At 50.0% G+C, this 15,138-nt stretch overlaps 6 protein-coding genes and 1 non-coding gene across 7 annotated transcripts in view; 4 read left to right on the forward strand and 3 right to left on the reverse strand.

The window, feature by feature from the left end:
- F5B22DRAFT_290811 (uncharacterized protein) overlaps positions 1-1,464 on the reverse strand; it is a 2,323-nt gene extending 859 nt beyond the window's left edge. Inside the window, exons 1-2 of the mRNA XM_047970408.1 lie at positions 331-1,464; positions 172-206 (exon numbers count right to left, since the gene is read on the reverse strand). Of these exons, the coding sequence (XP_047829009.1) occupies positions 172-206; positions 331-1,241 (946 nt within the window). The 5' untranslated portion in view covers positions 1,242-1,464. The remainder of the gene's footprint in view (positions 1-171; positions 207-330) is intronic.
- A 613-nt stretch (positions 1,465-2,077) lies between these two features.
- Positions 2,078-2,176, forward strand: F5B22DRAFT_t136. The gene has a single exon. It is a non-coding gene; the product is annotated as a tRNA-Leu (tRNA).
- Positions 2,177-3,161: 985 nt separating this feature from the next.
- On the forward strand, positions 3,162-4,939 carry F5B22DRAFT_637539 (amine oxidase; the record flags this gene model as incomplete). The annotated part of the gene is made up of 3 exons (XM_047977451.1): positions 3,162-3,338; positions 3,438-4,122; positions 4,182-4,939. 3 exons carry the CDS (start codon positions 3,162-3,164, stop codon positions 4,937-4,939), a joined length of 1,620 nt encoding a protein of 539 aa, XP_047829010.1.
- Positions 4,940-5,138: 199 nt separating this feature from the next.
- F5B22DRAFT_637540 (uncharacterized protein) lies at positions 5,139-6,325 on the reverse strand (the record flags this gene model as incomplete). The annotated part of the gene is made up of 3 exons (XM_047977452.1): positions 5,139-5,207; positions 5,268-5,362; positions 5,494-6,325. The coding sequence occupies 3 exons, from the start codon at positions 6,323-6,325 to the stop codon at positions 5,139-5,141; spliced, it is 996 nt and encodes a 331-aa protein (XP_047829011.1).
- A 1,036-nt stretch (positions 6,326-7,361) lies between these two features.
- F5B22DRAFT_637541 (uncharacterized protein) lies at positions 7,362-9,160 on the forward strand (the record flags this gene model as incomplete). Its single annotated transcript, XM_047977453.1, has 2 exons — positions 7,362-8,920; positions 8,983-9,160. The coding sequence occupies 2 exons, from the start codon at positions 7,362-7,364 to the stop codon at positions 9,158-9,160; spliced, it is 1,737 nt and encodes a 578-aa protein (XP_047829012.1).
- Positions 9,161-10,084: 924 nt separating this feature from the next.
- Positions 10,085-11,756, forward strand: F5B22DRAFT_637542 (alkaline-phosphatase-like protein; the record flags this gene model as incomplete). The annotated part of the gene is made up of 2 exons (XM_047977454.1): positions 10,085-11,144; positions 11,212-11,756. The coding sequence occupies 2 exons, from the start codon at positions 10,085-10,087 to the stop codon at positions 11,754-11,756; spliced, it is 1,605 nt and encodes a 534-aa protein (XP_047829013.1).
- Positions 11,757-12,645: 889 nt separating this feature from the next.
- Positions 12,646-14,846, reverse strand: F5B22DRAFT_290920 (uncharacterized protein). The gene is made up of 3 exons (XM_047970410.1): positions 14,613-14,846; positions 14,470-14,562; positions 12,646-14,304 (listed from the first exon to the last, which is right to left on the reverse strand). Exons 1-3 carry the CDS (start codon positions 14,750-14,752, stop codon positions 12,873-12,875), a joined length of 1,665 nt encoding a protein of 554 aa, XP_047829014.1. The 5' UTR covers positions 14,753-14,846; the 3' UTR covers positions 12,646-12,872.
- Positions 14,847-15,138: the final 292 nt, after the last annotated feature.

The following is a 15,138-nucleotide window of genomic DNA, read 5'->3' on the forward strand; positions in this document are numbered from 1 at the left end:
GCCCCGCCCCCCCCCCCCGCGCCCCCCGCCCCCCCCCCCCCCGCCCGCCCCGCCCCCCCCCCCCCCCCCCCCCCCCCCCCCCCCCCCCCCTCTGGTTTAACTTGAAAAACTGCCTTCTCACTCCACGGAAGCTTAAACAGGAAAATATATATGATTTAGAGAAGTACTCACTATACGTATCCGACAGCCCGGATTTATGCAAGGCACTAATTCGACATTTTGGTTAGCCCTCATTGTGGTTAGGAGATTCAAGTAGTGTCTCGGAGCCATATAGAAGCGCAGAGACCCGAGCACTATCTGGAGAGATAACAAAGAGAGTAGGAGACGAACTGATACATCACGCGCGCGTGCATGAAGGTGTCTAGGGCGTATCGCGTAATGCGATTGAAGGGGGTAAGGAAGTATCGGTACGCGTATCGAGCTACCCAAAAGCCTCCACGGTCCCATCGGAAAAGGTAGTCTTCTAAAGGCACGTAGTCGACGATGGGCGAAGGTGAACCTGCCGCTCTCTTCTGAACATCAAGGTAGAACCATGGATCCCGCCGGCCGAGGTAGGGCCTAGGACTAGTTCCCGAAGGCAGAGTATCGACAAGGCGACCGGCACAGATGACGGTCTGGCTCGGCGAGAAGACAATGCCGTCCACGAACTCAACGGACGTATCGGCAACCTGTTCTTGAAGCTTCTTGGAAGCTTCAGCAAAGCTGCGCACAGGATAGTGTGTCAATTCGACATATTGCGTGGCATCTTGTAGCTGGACCTCCAAGAGCGTGACAATACCAATAGTACCGAAGGCTGACGCGGCGCCCCAGAAGAGATCTGGGTCTTCCGTTTTCGAAGCACGGCGGATCTCACCGTCCGGTGTGACAATTTCTATCCAATTGACAGTCGAGTCGAAGGGACCGTGGCGACCGGAGCTGCTCTCGCCCGCCGAACCGCTGAATCCACCGCCGACTGTAATGCCGGGGAATTCCATGACAACGAGCGGGACCAATCCATCTTTGAGAGCCGCCTCGACAAGTTTGTCCATAGGCACGTTCGGCTCGACGAGTGCCGTCTTCTTAGCCTTATCTATCGCTAGCACATGATTGAGCTGGCTTGTGTCGATGATTTGTTTGCCGTCTTTTTGAATGGCTCGCGTGCTGTTTGTGGATCCGTGATACACGCGGAAGGCGTCACGACGCGCGTAGAAGTCCTGCAGCCGTTTTGAGACGACCACCACGGCCTGGTCATGTGCCTCCATGATTCTCTGCAAAACGTCTAGTAGCGCTCTAGCCCGCCAACTCTCGACGATGAAGAGTATGGTTTTAGTTGTAGAGTACACTGCCTAGAAACAATCCTCCCGATGATGGGACCAGGAAGTTTGGGTGGGTCACGATGACAAAATCAAATACCTGGGACTCTGTACAAACCGCCACGCCAAGCTGGTGAGACTGACAACTCATCTTAAACACATCTTACACAGCCTCATCGCAAAACAAAATATCAAACTATGGAACGCACTTTAAAGTTTCACCGACCCTTGTGAGCATTGTTAATTGATGATGAACTTCGCCAGTAAGAATAGGTATATCTTCCTAGAATCAGCCTCTCTTGGTGTCAATGGCCTGACAGAGTATTGTCAAAGACATGAAACAATCGTCAACTGCTTCAGTCTCACTGCACCTTCGCCTCTTGTGCCATCAACTCATCATCGCGCTTGAGCGGTTTCTTTGCCTTTAAACATCATGAGCGAGCCCCTGATCTGCCATGATATCTTATCATACCGTAGGTAGACATGGCCCACTCCAGGTGAGATGGAAGGACGATTGCATACTGTGTTTTTAGGTATAATAAACAAGCGAGGAAGATCAGCGTTACTAAATAGAAGTGGGTAAAACTACAAAGCAGCGGGAAGAGGAGATACTCCATGCTTTAAATAAGATCGAATAATAAGATGGTCGAGATGGTTACTACTTATGACCATTGAGTGACTGGCTTTATGGGCTTGTCTTTGGAGGGTGCAGATAAAATTCTATATAAATTAGAATTTGAGCTTGTTTATCCATCGAACACCCCGCAATTATCCAGTTAGGGAATGGCAAGATGGCCGAGTTGGTTATGGCGTGAGGTTAAGGAGCACCTTAGCACGATTTCCTCATGGAGCAATCCGCGTGGGTTCAAGTCCCACTCTTGTCACAAATTTATCTTTTGCTTAATCTAGCATGGGAGTTTTTTTTTAAATTTTTTTTTTTCATCTTCCCACCCATGTGTTTAGAAGACTAGATTAAACCTTAAGTTAAGCTCTTTAACTTAACTACCGCATAGGGAAGCATATTTAAAGTTCAAATAGAGGGTTTTCATCATCTTGCTCTTTACTACTATCTCATCAAGTTATGAAACCATAATTGTGTAGGTACACAGTAGTTATTCAAGGCGGTGAAGTCTCAGCTGACTGGTCATGTAGAGATCATAGTGTGGTCTAATATATACTTACACTACTCCAACCTCGGTAAGATATCTGCAGGAGAACCAGAATCCAATTGAAGCTCCACCAGCTGATATCATACATACGCGATTAGTCCATAGGCCGAGAGTATCCATGGCAGCAGATTGATACCTTAGCAGACGCTTACATGTCGGTAGGTTACTGTAGAAAGCTTCTATTGGCCGATCAACAACGTGTGCGTCGATAGCGTTGGTGTAGTTCAGGTACAGTTCAACTCTCCCCTCCCTCATCCATGCACTCAGTAGCTGTGGTCTCACCCATATTCAGTTTAGTCTCACGAGACCAAGGTGTGCCCACGGGTCGAGCCGAACAAATCATTCCAATACATGGAAAAGGATTGGAGTATATTGGTGGAACACAGCATAGCATCGCGAGAGTAGACTACACATCTATGTATAACGCGTTTGGATCGGGTAGTTGTCTAATCGAGATCGCTGTACACTATGTCAGTCTAATGAGAAAATGAGGCCCTGGCTCCTGCATTGCCATCCTAGCTTGCTCGGCTAGACCGACTTGTTCACTGCGTATCTTGACCAAGCAAGATAATGGGCTAGCTCAATTCCTTCGGGCATATATATAGTGCGTTGGGATCAGTCGACTTTCCTGTGAGCCGAGACTCTCGACAAGCCAGCAAACGCAACCAAGCTGACCGTATTGCACGGAGCTGGTTTCAAGATGCGTTTCCCAACCCAATACCTCTTCGCGGCTTACTGGGCCTTAGGCGCTCATCGAGCAGCCGCTATTCCCGTCGCTGATAAGGTAGACGGCGCATCCCAATGCCACAAGACGAAGGTTGCGATCTTGGGCGCTGGTGTGGCCGGCATAACGGCCGCCCAGGCTCTTGTCAACGCGGTACGTCATTCCGCGAGTGAGCTCGTCGCGCAAGCGTGTAGAGTTCTGTGAACCCGTGCGTGCTGCAAAAGACCGATTGCTAACGCCATGGTATTACAGTCTGTTACTGACTTTCTCATTGTCGACCGCAATGACTACATCGGCGGCCGTGTGAAGCACACCGATTTCGGTAAGCGGGTTGACGGCACGCCTTATACCGTCGAGTTGGGCGCAAACTGGGTACAGGGACTGGGCAGCCCAGGTGGTCCTGAGAACCCCATCTGGACGCTAGCAAAGAAATACGGACTGCAGAACACATATTCGAACTACAGCTCCATCTTGACATACGATGAGGAAGGGGCCGCTGACTTCGGGTCTCTCTTCGATGAGATGGATGAAGCTTACACGATTGTCGAGCAGGATGCCGGTTATGTCTTGACCGATAACCTCCAGGATACTAGCATGCGCGCGGCTTTCAGTGTGGCGGGTTGGAAACCCAAGAAGAACATGCACCAACAGGCTATAGAATGGTGGTATTGGGATTGGGAGACAGCGTACTCGCCCGAGCAGTCCGGCTTCTTGTACGGAATAACGGGTTATAACCTGACCTTTTACCAGTGGAGCGACGAAAACAATTTCGTCACAGACCCTAGGGGCTTCAATGCCTTCATAATTGGCGAGGCAACCGAATTTCTCGGCGAGAACGACCCACGTCTTCTGCTGAACACAATGGTGAAATCTGTTGCTTACGGACCTGACGGTGTCAATATTACGTTTGAAGATGATGGCTGCATCGAAGCCGAGTGTGAGTGGCTTTGTTTGACTTCGTTCCAACTACCAGTGTCATGACTGACTGGATCACAGATGCCATCGCAACGTTTTCAATCGGGGTACTACAAAACGATATCGTAGAATTCAAGCCCCAGCTCCCGCGCTGGAAGCAAGAGGCTATCGAGCAGTACCAAATGGGAACGTACACGAAAGTTTTCTTTCAGTTCAACGAGACGTTCTGGGACACGAACACCCAGTACTTCCTTTATGCCGATGCGAACCACCGTGGCTACTACCCTGTGTGGCAGTCGCTCGACGGGCCGGGCTTCCACGAGGATTCGCATATAATCTTTGTGACAGTAGTTGGGCCCGAGTCATACCGCATCGAGGAGCAGCCCGACGAGGTGACCAAAGCCGAGTGCCTTGCAGTCTTGAGGGACATGTTTCCCGACAAGGACATTCCAGAGCCCGTCGACTTTATGTATCCACGTTGGAGCACAGAAGAGTGGGCTTTTGGGTCATACAGCAACTGGCCCGTCGGCATGACACTCGAAAAGCACCAGAACATACGAGCAAATGTTGAGAGGCTGTGGTTTGCCGGCGAGGGTACAAGCGCACAATATTATGGCTTCTTGCAGGGCGCGTGGTTTGAGGGTCGCGATGCGGGGCAGCGCATCGCTGGATTAATAAACGGCCCTGATGAGGAGGTGCTGTGCAATAGTGAAACCACTATTGACTGTGGTCCCCAGGCCAAATACGAGGTTTTGCATAGTACGACATTCCTGGACGAGTATAACGTTCTGAATGGATGGCCAGTCAGCAGCTTTTTGGACTATGGGTACGAGGAATAAGTTGACGAAATCGGAAAGAACCGACCATTGATGGAAATCATGAGCAATGCAGGGCCGGGATTGAATCCTATCTGTCTGGTATTGAAAATTTGAGTCATGGTGCACTCTTAGTGTAATGTTTGTACCTTAATCAATCCCCCATATCTTGATTCCAGCATCAGACTGGCTGGGCTGAGAACGACCGAATGAATTGAAACCGCTATGTACCCTCACTCCAGAACCGATCCAATGCTTCCTGTCTCACTTCCCATGCCCAATGATGGCACGTCTAGGACGGTAAGAAGTTAACTGGCTGGACTTTATCATTGTGTATGGATTTGTAACTGACCTGGTGCACAACTGGGCTCACCTCCTTCTTTTCGTCAACCTCGTCATCTTCATCTGTCACCGTCCGAACACCATTTTGAACATACTTCTTGAGAACTGTTACCTTAACAGTTAGACTTTCAATTCCATGAGTAATCGGAGACCCGATACCTGTAACCTGGTCCCAACTACTTGATCGCTGGTGTGGAAGGCTCATCGGTTATGAAGGCGTGGATGAGAATACCTACGTGCTCTTCTCCATCTACCGGTTGCGCCAACACACTTCCTCCATCTGCTAATCTGCCGTTCATCATCTTCGCACCGCCGGCCCAGCCAGAAGCGACAATACCACTGGAACCAGCCGCGCACATCATATCGGTGGTCGATCCAACCAGCAGCCTCCCACTCCTCAATACTCTGCCCACATGCAACGCCATATTTGTTGACCTCTGGGTTGTAGGTGGGAGAAGCGAGATACCGCTCCACAGAGATACCATCTTTCCATGACGTTGGTAATTCTTGCCAGTCGTCAGAGATGGTAGTGCGCAAGCGGCGTGAGTATAACGGGCGCCAGTACGAGCCCCCAAAGCTGCCCTCGCGTATCATGGCCTCGGGGGACTTGTTGGGTGTAAAGATGGGGTGTGACTCGAAGTGGTAGTTGCCTTCGTCGTCGCGCGTGGGCAGTTCAGCCACAGCTACCCATGATGACCATCCTGCCTTCAATGCCTCGATGTCTTTGTGAGGCTGTAAGTCGAGATTTGGAGATAGTGGTAATTTTTCTTTTTTGTGTTGCTGTGATGTTGATGCGTTACGTCGCGATTGACGGCCGGTATATGATGGGTCGCCTCCCGCATCTTCGGAGTAGTTGGGTTTGTTTGTCGCATTTGCGATACGTGCTGAAATGCGAGTTGGTTGAGATGTCGATAACTTTGGACGTTTGGATGATGGATGTCTAACCACAGCAGGCTGAGGGGATTGATCCTTAGACTCTACGCGCAGCCCATTTCGCAAGCCAAGTCCCTTCACGAGACTTTCATTACGTTTGATATTCTCAAGGCGGCGGGCCTCATAGCTAGCCATGTTGGCCTTCCAATTGATGGCTGTGAAAGTTGATCTCTAGGAGATGCCGAGTATATTCGATACTTATCTATATACGTACTAGTTAGGGGTATTTACGTAGGGTATATCATACTTATTGCTTTAATGAACCGCGATTCATTGATACCATGGATATATAAGGCATGTAAACATGGCGATGTGTTAATGATGTCTGGGACATCTACGTCATGGCAGAGTCATGGGTCTAACACGCGCGATAACCGATAACGGCTGGGATCTACTTCGTAGGTACCCCTGCCGGCTACTGCTAGTCTACCTTTTAGTGGCGGCATGGTGAAGTCCAGCACGGGAGCATTTCCAGCACTCCAAATCTACAGTCACATTACGCTGAGTTTATTTTACTAGGAGAGATATAATTAGGTTGGGACCAAGTAGGGCAGCGGCACGGATACCCACATTCTGCCACATCATGGTTCAAGGCCCGACTGACTTCATGCAAATCCTCACTACCTAGCCTCGAACCTTGAATGCGCTGCTGCGAAGATAACGGCTTGGGATTCTGAATCCTTGCCTCTCCTCCCTCCCTACTCAATACTCAATGCACATGCGCAATATCAATCGACGTCTGATGGGAAGGGACTTGACCTGGAATCCCATGCCGAACACGCCTTGAAGGGTGTCAGGTTCGTGACCCTGTCCGATAGCTGTTACAAAACCCCCCTTATCTGATGAGCGACGCCGATCGACTGGATGAATGCCCGACACCACACACACCCCGCGGCTTCTAAATGAAATCTTGGAGCTGATCTGGCTGCTACTCAACTGCTTCATTCTGGGAGCGGTTGCTACTTCTGCATAACATCATAGACCGGCTTCCCGTGCCAGTAATCAAACCACAATGGCGTACAGCTCTGCCAATAGCTTCTCCCACCACTCCTCCCACAGCTCCTCGTCCTCCAGTTCAATGGCGACTGAAAATTTCCCTCCTTTTCCCAGCTTCGATGTTGCAGAGCGACCTCCCGTGCCCGATGTTACCTCGACATCGAGCGCCCCCACAATGGTAGGCGCATCCGACGATTCGCGCGCCCAAACTCGCGAACTCTCTCATTTGAATATCGATACCACTTTCTCCCCAAGATCCGCGCCTCAGCTACCGCCGTTGTCCCCCGATGCAGTCCTGCGACACCGCAACACTCGGGCCAACACCTTCAGGACCTTGGAGGAGTTCGAAGATTTCGAAAGGCGGCCGGGTTGGAAACCGGGAGCTGAGCCCGGTATCGACCCCAGAAAACCCGATGGTGGACAAGATAGAATCCCGGACCTGCATGCCGAATGTCAGATTACTGTTGTCGACTTTTCCCGAGAGGATCTGAAGATATACGAGATGACCAACAAAGAATTGATTGACTTCGTCCAACAGAAACAGCCATCCTGGGTTCAATGTCGATGGATCAACGTCAATGGTCTCTCATGGGATGTCATTCAAGCCCTGGGCAAATACAAAGATCTTCATAGGCTTGCTATCGAAGACATAATGAACACAAGAAATCGAACCAAAGCCGATTGGTATCCTGGCCATGCATTTCTCATCCTTACATGTCTCAAGTTAGTGCGTGTTGTAGACGACGAGGATAGCGACGATGAAGAAGATCTTGAAGAGTCAGCTGACGATACCTTCATGCGCAACGCCGGGAAGAAGTTCAAGCGATGGATGAGCGGAAAGAAGAAACAGCACCCGGCTTCTGCGAGCATGATCGAAAAGGGTACGGGTACCGGCACGCTAGGCCACAGCTCTATGCACCAACCCACTGGGCTCTCCGATATCTTCAATCCCAGCACACTGCGCACCTTGCAACGCTACCACGCGGCTCCAAACGCCGCACGGACGGAATACATGGAGCGACACTCGGCCCTTGCGAACAAAGGCCTGGCGGTGTCAGCTGAGCAGGTAGCCATGTTTATCACATCGGACAACACTGTAATTGCGTTTTTCGAACAATCGGCGGACAATGTCGAGGAGCCGATTCTTGCCCGGCTTCAAAGTCCAACAACCATCCTACGCAAATCCTGTGATGCTTCGATGGTTGCCCAAGCCATCATTGATGCGATTATCGACATGGCGATCCCGGTAACGGCTTGTTATGCTGACATTGTTGGCGACTTAGAGCTCGACGTATTGACACATCCGAGCGTAAAGCACACTAAGAGCTTATACATAATCATTTCAGAAATCAACAAGATGTTCAGCTTTGTCAATCCTATCCAGGCCCTCATCAGTTCGCTGCGCGATCACAAGACGAAGCTGAGCGAAAAGGATTTAGTAAGAGAGCTACAGAATCCAGAGGGCGGTGTAATCATCACGCCGGTAACTTACACGTACTTGGGAGACGTGTATGACCATTGCGTCCTCATCACGGAGAATCTAACGCAGATCAAGGAGTCCGCCAATCACATGATAGACCTGATATTCAATACGATTGCGACTTATCAGAACGAGAGTATGAAGCAACTAACGATTGTCACGATTATTTTCCTGCCGTTAACCTTTATCACGGGTTATTTTGGGCAGAACTTTGGAACGTTTCCCGAGGCGGAAAATCACGACAGCCTATACTTGTAAGTACAAAAGAGTCCAGGCGATTGGGCGGTTCTGCAAAGGATAAGCTGACTTAGAATAGCTGGCAGATCGCTATTCCTGTTGTTATAGGGACGGTCATTGTGCTGATGCGGGACATCATATACGAGTCCTTTGTGACGTTCTTCCAGCGTAGACGCATTGTTGGCATTCGCAAGAGAAAGAAGAGCTTAGATAGAGCTAGAAGACGGAATAGGCTCCAGTTCCCGAGAACATCCTAGGCGGAGTCGCTCTGGTTGCCATGAGCCGTGGGACGGAATTGAGGTCGCGGCAAGGCATTATTCTTAGTTGAACCAGCGTCTAACTGTAGTGTGTATAAATAATACCCCGTAGAACGTAAGATTGTCTTGGTTATCCTATATGAGCTCTTGGGCTTTGTCTTATATGGTAGTAGAAAACCTTATGATTAACACAACACACTACCTAGTGCCCATTGACTGTACGCGATGTATGGCGAGTGTTTCCCTGTCTACATCCAATTCATGATAATAACCAAGTAGGTAAGCTGAAGTAGTAAGGGTCTACATACGGTATTATTCTATTCAACGAGTACGGGAGTATGCTCGTCTGGTCGACTGGAGGCCATTGCCAGCGCCCAGCTGCATGATCCCTGCAACACTACCTCATCTTGCCGAAACAGGTGCAAGGTTGCGTCATGTGGGACTAGTCTGAGGCCTAGCTTGGTATCGCGTAGTCTTAAGCATGAAATAGGTGCATCGTCTACATAGTACTTATCACCTCTGTATGGCACATTCCTATGTTAACTCCCTACCCGGCATCTACTTCGTAGGTGTTTTATCCATTATCTGCTTTTTTCAGTCAAGTTCTTGAGAGAGCGATTACCTATTGGGAATGACTCGTTCTGCTCAGCTTTTGCGATTTCCTTCCTAGCTCCTCCGTCTCTCATGAGTAGCTTTCAAGATGGTGAGCCCTCTTTTACCAGTTCCTCAAGTGGAGGCGAGACCGAGGGTGCTGAACTAGAAGAAATATGCCTTTGATTCGAAGAACTGACCAGAGAGCTCGACCCCTAGGCTAACGCGACGACGCCCCTCCTTGCAAACCATCATCGCGATCCGATCGCGCCAACTGGCGAGGAGGAAGAAGCCCTCCGCGGCCAATCTGTAGCCACCCGGTCCCACCGATCCATGTCATCCCGATTGCGCGAGTCTCTTTTGTTTGCATGGGCACTACTCGCCACAGCAGCTGTGCTGGTCCTGGCTGTATGGGCGTCTCATAAACAACAGACCGGCTTCGACAAGCCCGCTGGGAAGCGCAATCTCATCTTCATGGTGTCCGATGGAATGGGTCCAGCCTCACTGTCCCTGACCCGGAGCTTCAGACAACATACCGAGGGCCTCGAGTACGGCGATACCTTGACCCTAGATAAGCACTTCTGGGGCACTAGCCGGACGCGGAGCAACTCCTCACTCGTGACTGACAGCGCTGCTGGTGCCACTGCCTTCAGCTGTGCTAGGAAGAGCTACAACGGTGCCATCGCCACGCTCCCCGGTTACAAGCCATGCGGGACTGTGCTGGAAGCCGCTAAGAAGTCGGGATATACAACAGGCTTGGTTGTCACCACCGATATCACGGATGCCACACCTGCCTGCTTCGCTAGCCACGTTAGCGACCGCTCTCAACAAGACGAGATTGCTTTGCAAGAGATTGGTCAGGGGCCCCTCGATCGTGTTGTAGACTTGATACTCGGGGGCGGTCGATGCCATTTCTTGCCAAACACTACCGATGGAGGCTGTCGTGAGGACGACATTGATGTCATTGAGTTGGCACAGAAAGAGTACGGTTGGAACTATATTGGCGATCGAGCTGCCTTTGATGACTTCTGGGAGGGCAAGAAAAAGGTCCCATTGCCCATGCTAGGCCTATTCGCCCCAACCGACATTCCCTTCGAATTAGATCGCCGGACCATGAACGACCAATACCCCAGTCTGAGCGAGATGGCTAAAACGGCATTGCGTGCGCTCGAGAAGGCTACGGAGAAAAGCGACAAGGGTTTCTTCTTGATGATCGAGGGTAGCAGGATCGACCACGCCGGACACGAGAACGACCCCTCCGCGCAAGTTAGGGAGGTGCTGGAGTACGACAAGACCTTCCAGGCCGTGCTAGATTTCCTGGACGGGAGCAAAACCGAGGGTGTCCTAGTTGCCACCAGCGACCATGAGACAGGTGGTTTAGCCGTAGCAAGACGTGAGTTGGATAGCCTCCCTTTTACTTTCACTACTAATGTTAGTTAACTAAACTAACCAATGAGTAGAAATCAACGCAGACTATCCGCAATACCTCTGGTATCCCCAAGTCCTAGCCAACGCCACGGCATCCTCGGAGCATCTGGCGCGTCGGCTCTGGAAGCACATGGCCGCCTCCCCAGACGACTCTGTAAAGGAGCTAAAGAAGTACGTCAACGAGGAGCTCGTCATCCCGGGCCTCGGCATATCGGACGCCACGGACGAGGAGCTAGACAACATCGTCCTGTCCCCAGCGCTCGCGCAGCCCGCGTTCGCCGAAATGATCTCGGTCCGCGCGCAGATCGGATGGAGCACACACGGGCACTCCGCCGTCGACGTCAACATCTACAGCTCTGGCGGCCCGGGCACCGAGGCGCTCCGCGGCAACGTCGAGAACACGGACGTGGGCGTGTTCTTGAGGGAGTACCTTGACGTCGACGTCGACGCTGTGACGAAAGAACTTAATGAGAAGATGGTGATTGAATCAGTGTCCCGTGAGGCAGAGATGGGCGAAGTGGATCATTGGGAGTCTCACCAGGCGTTGGAGCAGCGCCGCATGCGCGAGTCTGTCTAAGTCTGCGTAAAATCATCTTCCTAGCATCCTTCGTGTATTTCTTTTCCCTCCTTGTTTGCATTTGCATAGTTGCATTTTGCTGTCCACTAGACGGTCGATTACTTTGACAAGCACAAACACAAATTCCCGGGTGCATTTTTCATGATACACGCATTGGTTGGGCTGCATGATTCGTTCTAGCATTCATTTCTCTCTTCCCTTTGGCCTTGTTTAGATCAGTGGCAATGGATTCTAGATTTTGAGGATTTTGCCTTTCCGCCGCGGATGGGAGAGGAACTGGGGTTCATAGAACAAGCGCAGTTGCTGCCGGGTATACGGTTGTTTTACGCCTGTGGTATAGCTGCAAATTGAAGCAGCATAGTTCGTATGAACTCGACTAGATACTAGAGTGGCTGATTGACTGTTTGGAATGAGAATATTTTATTATGGAATATGTTATATGCGTATGAGATAGTGCTGACGTGTATATCATGTATGTTTCATATAACTATACTCATTAACTTGCGGCAATTTTTATCAACGGTAGATGTATTTGCGTATGCCATTGTACTTGCAGCATAGAAAAGCGTGGTCCTGGAAAGATCTAATTTCCTGGCTTTATTACATATACTTGAACAGTCCAGCTTTACCATAGAAATTGAGTCTATATGAAGATCCGGCATGCCTGTCCGAAAGCTGTTCAATTCTCGACACTCGACTGTTTCTATTTGTCTTTTCTATCCTTATTACAAGTCATTTCTGTCTCTTTTTGGGGACCAATATCAATGAGCGACATGAAGATACGGAAACCGTTTCCAGTTGAGCCAGCCTGCTCTGCATCTGAACCGTCAGATCAGGTAGTGACCAGCCTGGATACATCAAATCACGTACTTTACGGCATCATTAAAACTGTATAACGCCCTCTTCGTCAAATCATAGGGCGCTCCGATGTTGGTTGGTTGTTTCCATGTCAAATTCCCTCAACAGGAAGCTTTCGTCTGGTTTTGAGCGACTGGCATATTAACCCAAGTTTCCAACATGTGTTTTCCTAAGATACTGACTCCGACAGCAAGCCTGGGGTGAAATTGACATATGGAATCATTCTGGGTAGAATCTCTAATTGGTAAGGGAAGTGTTTCAATCGCTGTCGGAAAAGTCGGCTTCGTGCAGCTCGTCAGGGTCATTTGGATAGCTGATAGCAATCTGTCCTTTCAGGTGGTCCGCGAAATACATGTTTAGCCGCATTTCCTCATCTGTGGTTAGTTTCGCTTCGTGCCATTGATTGAGCAACTCGACTTTTATGCCCTGATTACCAACGTCATATAATCTTTCCGCAAAGCGCAAAAGATTGTCAAACGTAAAGGCAGTTACGGCGGTGACTGTAAGAGTTGCCAATTTAGATAATTTACTCAATGGCTCGAGAATTGAGTCGTCGATTAGCTCTCCTCCGAAGCTAAGCTCTTCTATGCCTGGAAGCGCTGTGGCAATACGGCTTATTTCGTCCGAGGACACATATGTCTGCATTAGGTTGAGGCTAGTTAGAGTGTATAGGTGGCATATTGAATCGGTAAGTTCGGGGTTTTGTGATAGAACAAGATCATTCGTGGACTGATCTTGGGAAGCAATGGCAAGTAACTTGAGCCGTTTTTGATGACCGAGAGCCTCCCATGTCGCTTTGGTCACCTCTTCTGAAGCAAAATGCCAGTCCTGGATGTGTAAAGTTTCGAGACGGATCTCAGGGGTTGGTAGGACATGATGTAAGATAGGCAAGGCATCTCGGACATGGTGAAGACCTAGTTCACGCAACGCTTTACAGCTCCTAAGCCATTCAGCAACCTGTACCATCTCAGTTACAGTCATGATGTCAAGATCGGACCCATCTGTTGTATCCTTCTCAATAACGAGCCTTTCTAATGCAGTACACTCGGAGAGTATGTGAATACGCTTAGTAGTGGATGCTGGGAGGCTCCTGAGATCCAGGACTCTCAACGATTTAGCATGGGTCCTGAGGGCAGCGAGGGTAGCTCCACTAAGATTATTGCGACTAAGGATCTCAAATCTTTGAAGCGTATTAGGACGAAGCGCGAGGAAAAAAGCGGCTACATCCTCAGCTGCAGTATCGCTGGAACAATGGAAACAAGTCAACTCGGAGAAATTAGGGCAGTGCGCAGTGATAGCGCCGGCAGCCTCCACGCCCAACACAGACCCATCCTGAATCTGTAACGAAGTCAGGGAGCCAAGGCAGCTGAGCCAGGTTGGAAGGATGTCGCGAGGGAAAACAGAGGCTTCTAGATGAGTCAATGCCATGGTTGTACTGTCACCATCGGCAAGTTGCTTAGCGTATTGAATAATAGATTCTGCACATTTGCTAGTGATAGCCGGGTTATCGAGAGGCGGTAGTCTCTTGCGGGTAGTCTTGACAGACTCGTAGCCCCGTTGTAAGACTAAGAAATCTTGCATCGGGCCTTCGAAGAAACATTGACGAGCAGCTGCATCAGAGCGAATGTCGTCCAGACATTCAACAAGGCTGCCTAGAGACAGAGCACGCATATATGCACAGTAAGGAAAGCTGCAATACGAGTCGGGGTCAGTATCTACTACTTTGATCATTGTTTGGAGATTTAGATTTGAATCAGCTGAAGGTTTGCAAATCCCCGGTTTCGCCTTGATAGGAGGCGTTGGTACTTTGAACGCTGCCATAACAGGACTCCTCTCGGATACAAGGCTTACTCACCGTGTAGCCCCGAGACTAGACAAAATGATGGCCCGCCAGAGACGGATAGATTGATTTGTATAGAATATGAACGGATCCATAACTTCCAGGATCCTGTGAAAGCTGTCAGCAGAGGAAATTCCCTGTGGAGGTCTCCGACCTACCCGTAAAGCTGTTCGACGGCGATACTGGCGGTTCGATGGTTCACTAGGGAACAGTTGAACAAGGTACCGAACTGGCGACGTAGACCGAGCTCCTCGCATATGAGGAGCATAATGTCCTGCGGCAACACGGGTTTACTCATGTTTCAGTCTCCCTTCCGAGGGGCACTTGTTGGGATTATTGGGTTGGTAGCAATATGGAAGAGGACAAGAACAGATGAGTTGGAAGAGGCGAAGATGACGGTGACCTACTAACATGTAAGTGGTGTCTACCCAGAAATTACTTAAATCATCACTGTGCACAGTGTAGATGTAAGTTATTCAAACGTGGTCAGGCACTATGTAGACTGCAGATGGTCGAATTACAGCGCTTGTCATAGCTCGTCATGGGTCATTCAGAGGTAAGCCTCCCGGGCTTGGACAGGGTGCCTACCGACCACGCACTGTGTTTGCCTGCTTCAATCCATTCACCACACGCTCTAACGCGTCGCGGGGTAGGTTGTCCCTCCTTCCGTGTTGGCCACACCAA

The sequence above is a fragment of the Xylaria bambusicola genome, assembly GCF_022495145.1.
Source record: "Xylaria bambusicola strain CBS 139988 unplaced genomic scaffold F5B22scaffold_33, whole genome shotgun sequence".
NCBI classification, from domain to species: Eukaryota; Fungi; Ascomycota; class Sordariomycetes; order Xylariales; family Xylariaceae; genus Xylaria; species Xylaria bambusicola.

Coding starts and splice junctions, on each gene's coding strand:
- F5B22DRAFT_290920 (XM_047970410.1), bottom strand. CDS start 14,752: ATGAGTAAACCCGTGTTGCCGCAGGACATTATGCTCCTCATATGCGAG. Junction 14,563..14,612: donor GCCGTCGAACAGCTTTACGG/GTAGGTCGGAGA, acceptor CAGCTTTCACAG/GATCCTGGAAGTTATGGATC. Junction 14,305..14,469: donor TCTAGTCTCGGGGCTACACG/GTGAGTAAGCCT, acceptor CTCGTATTGCAG/CTTTCCTTACTGTGCATATA.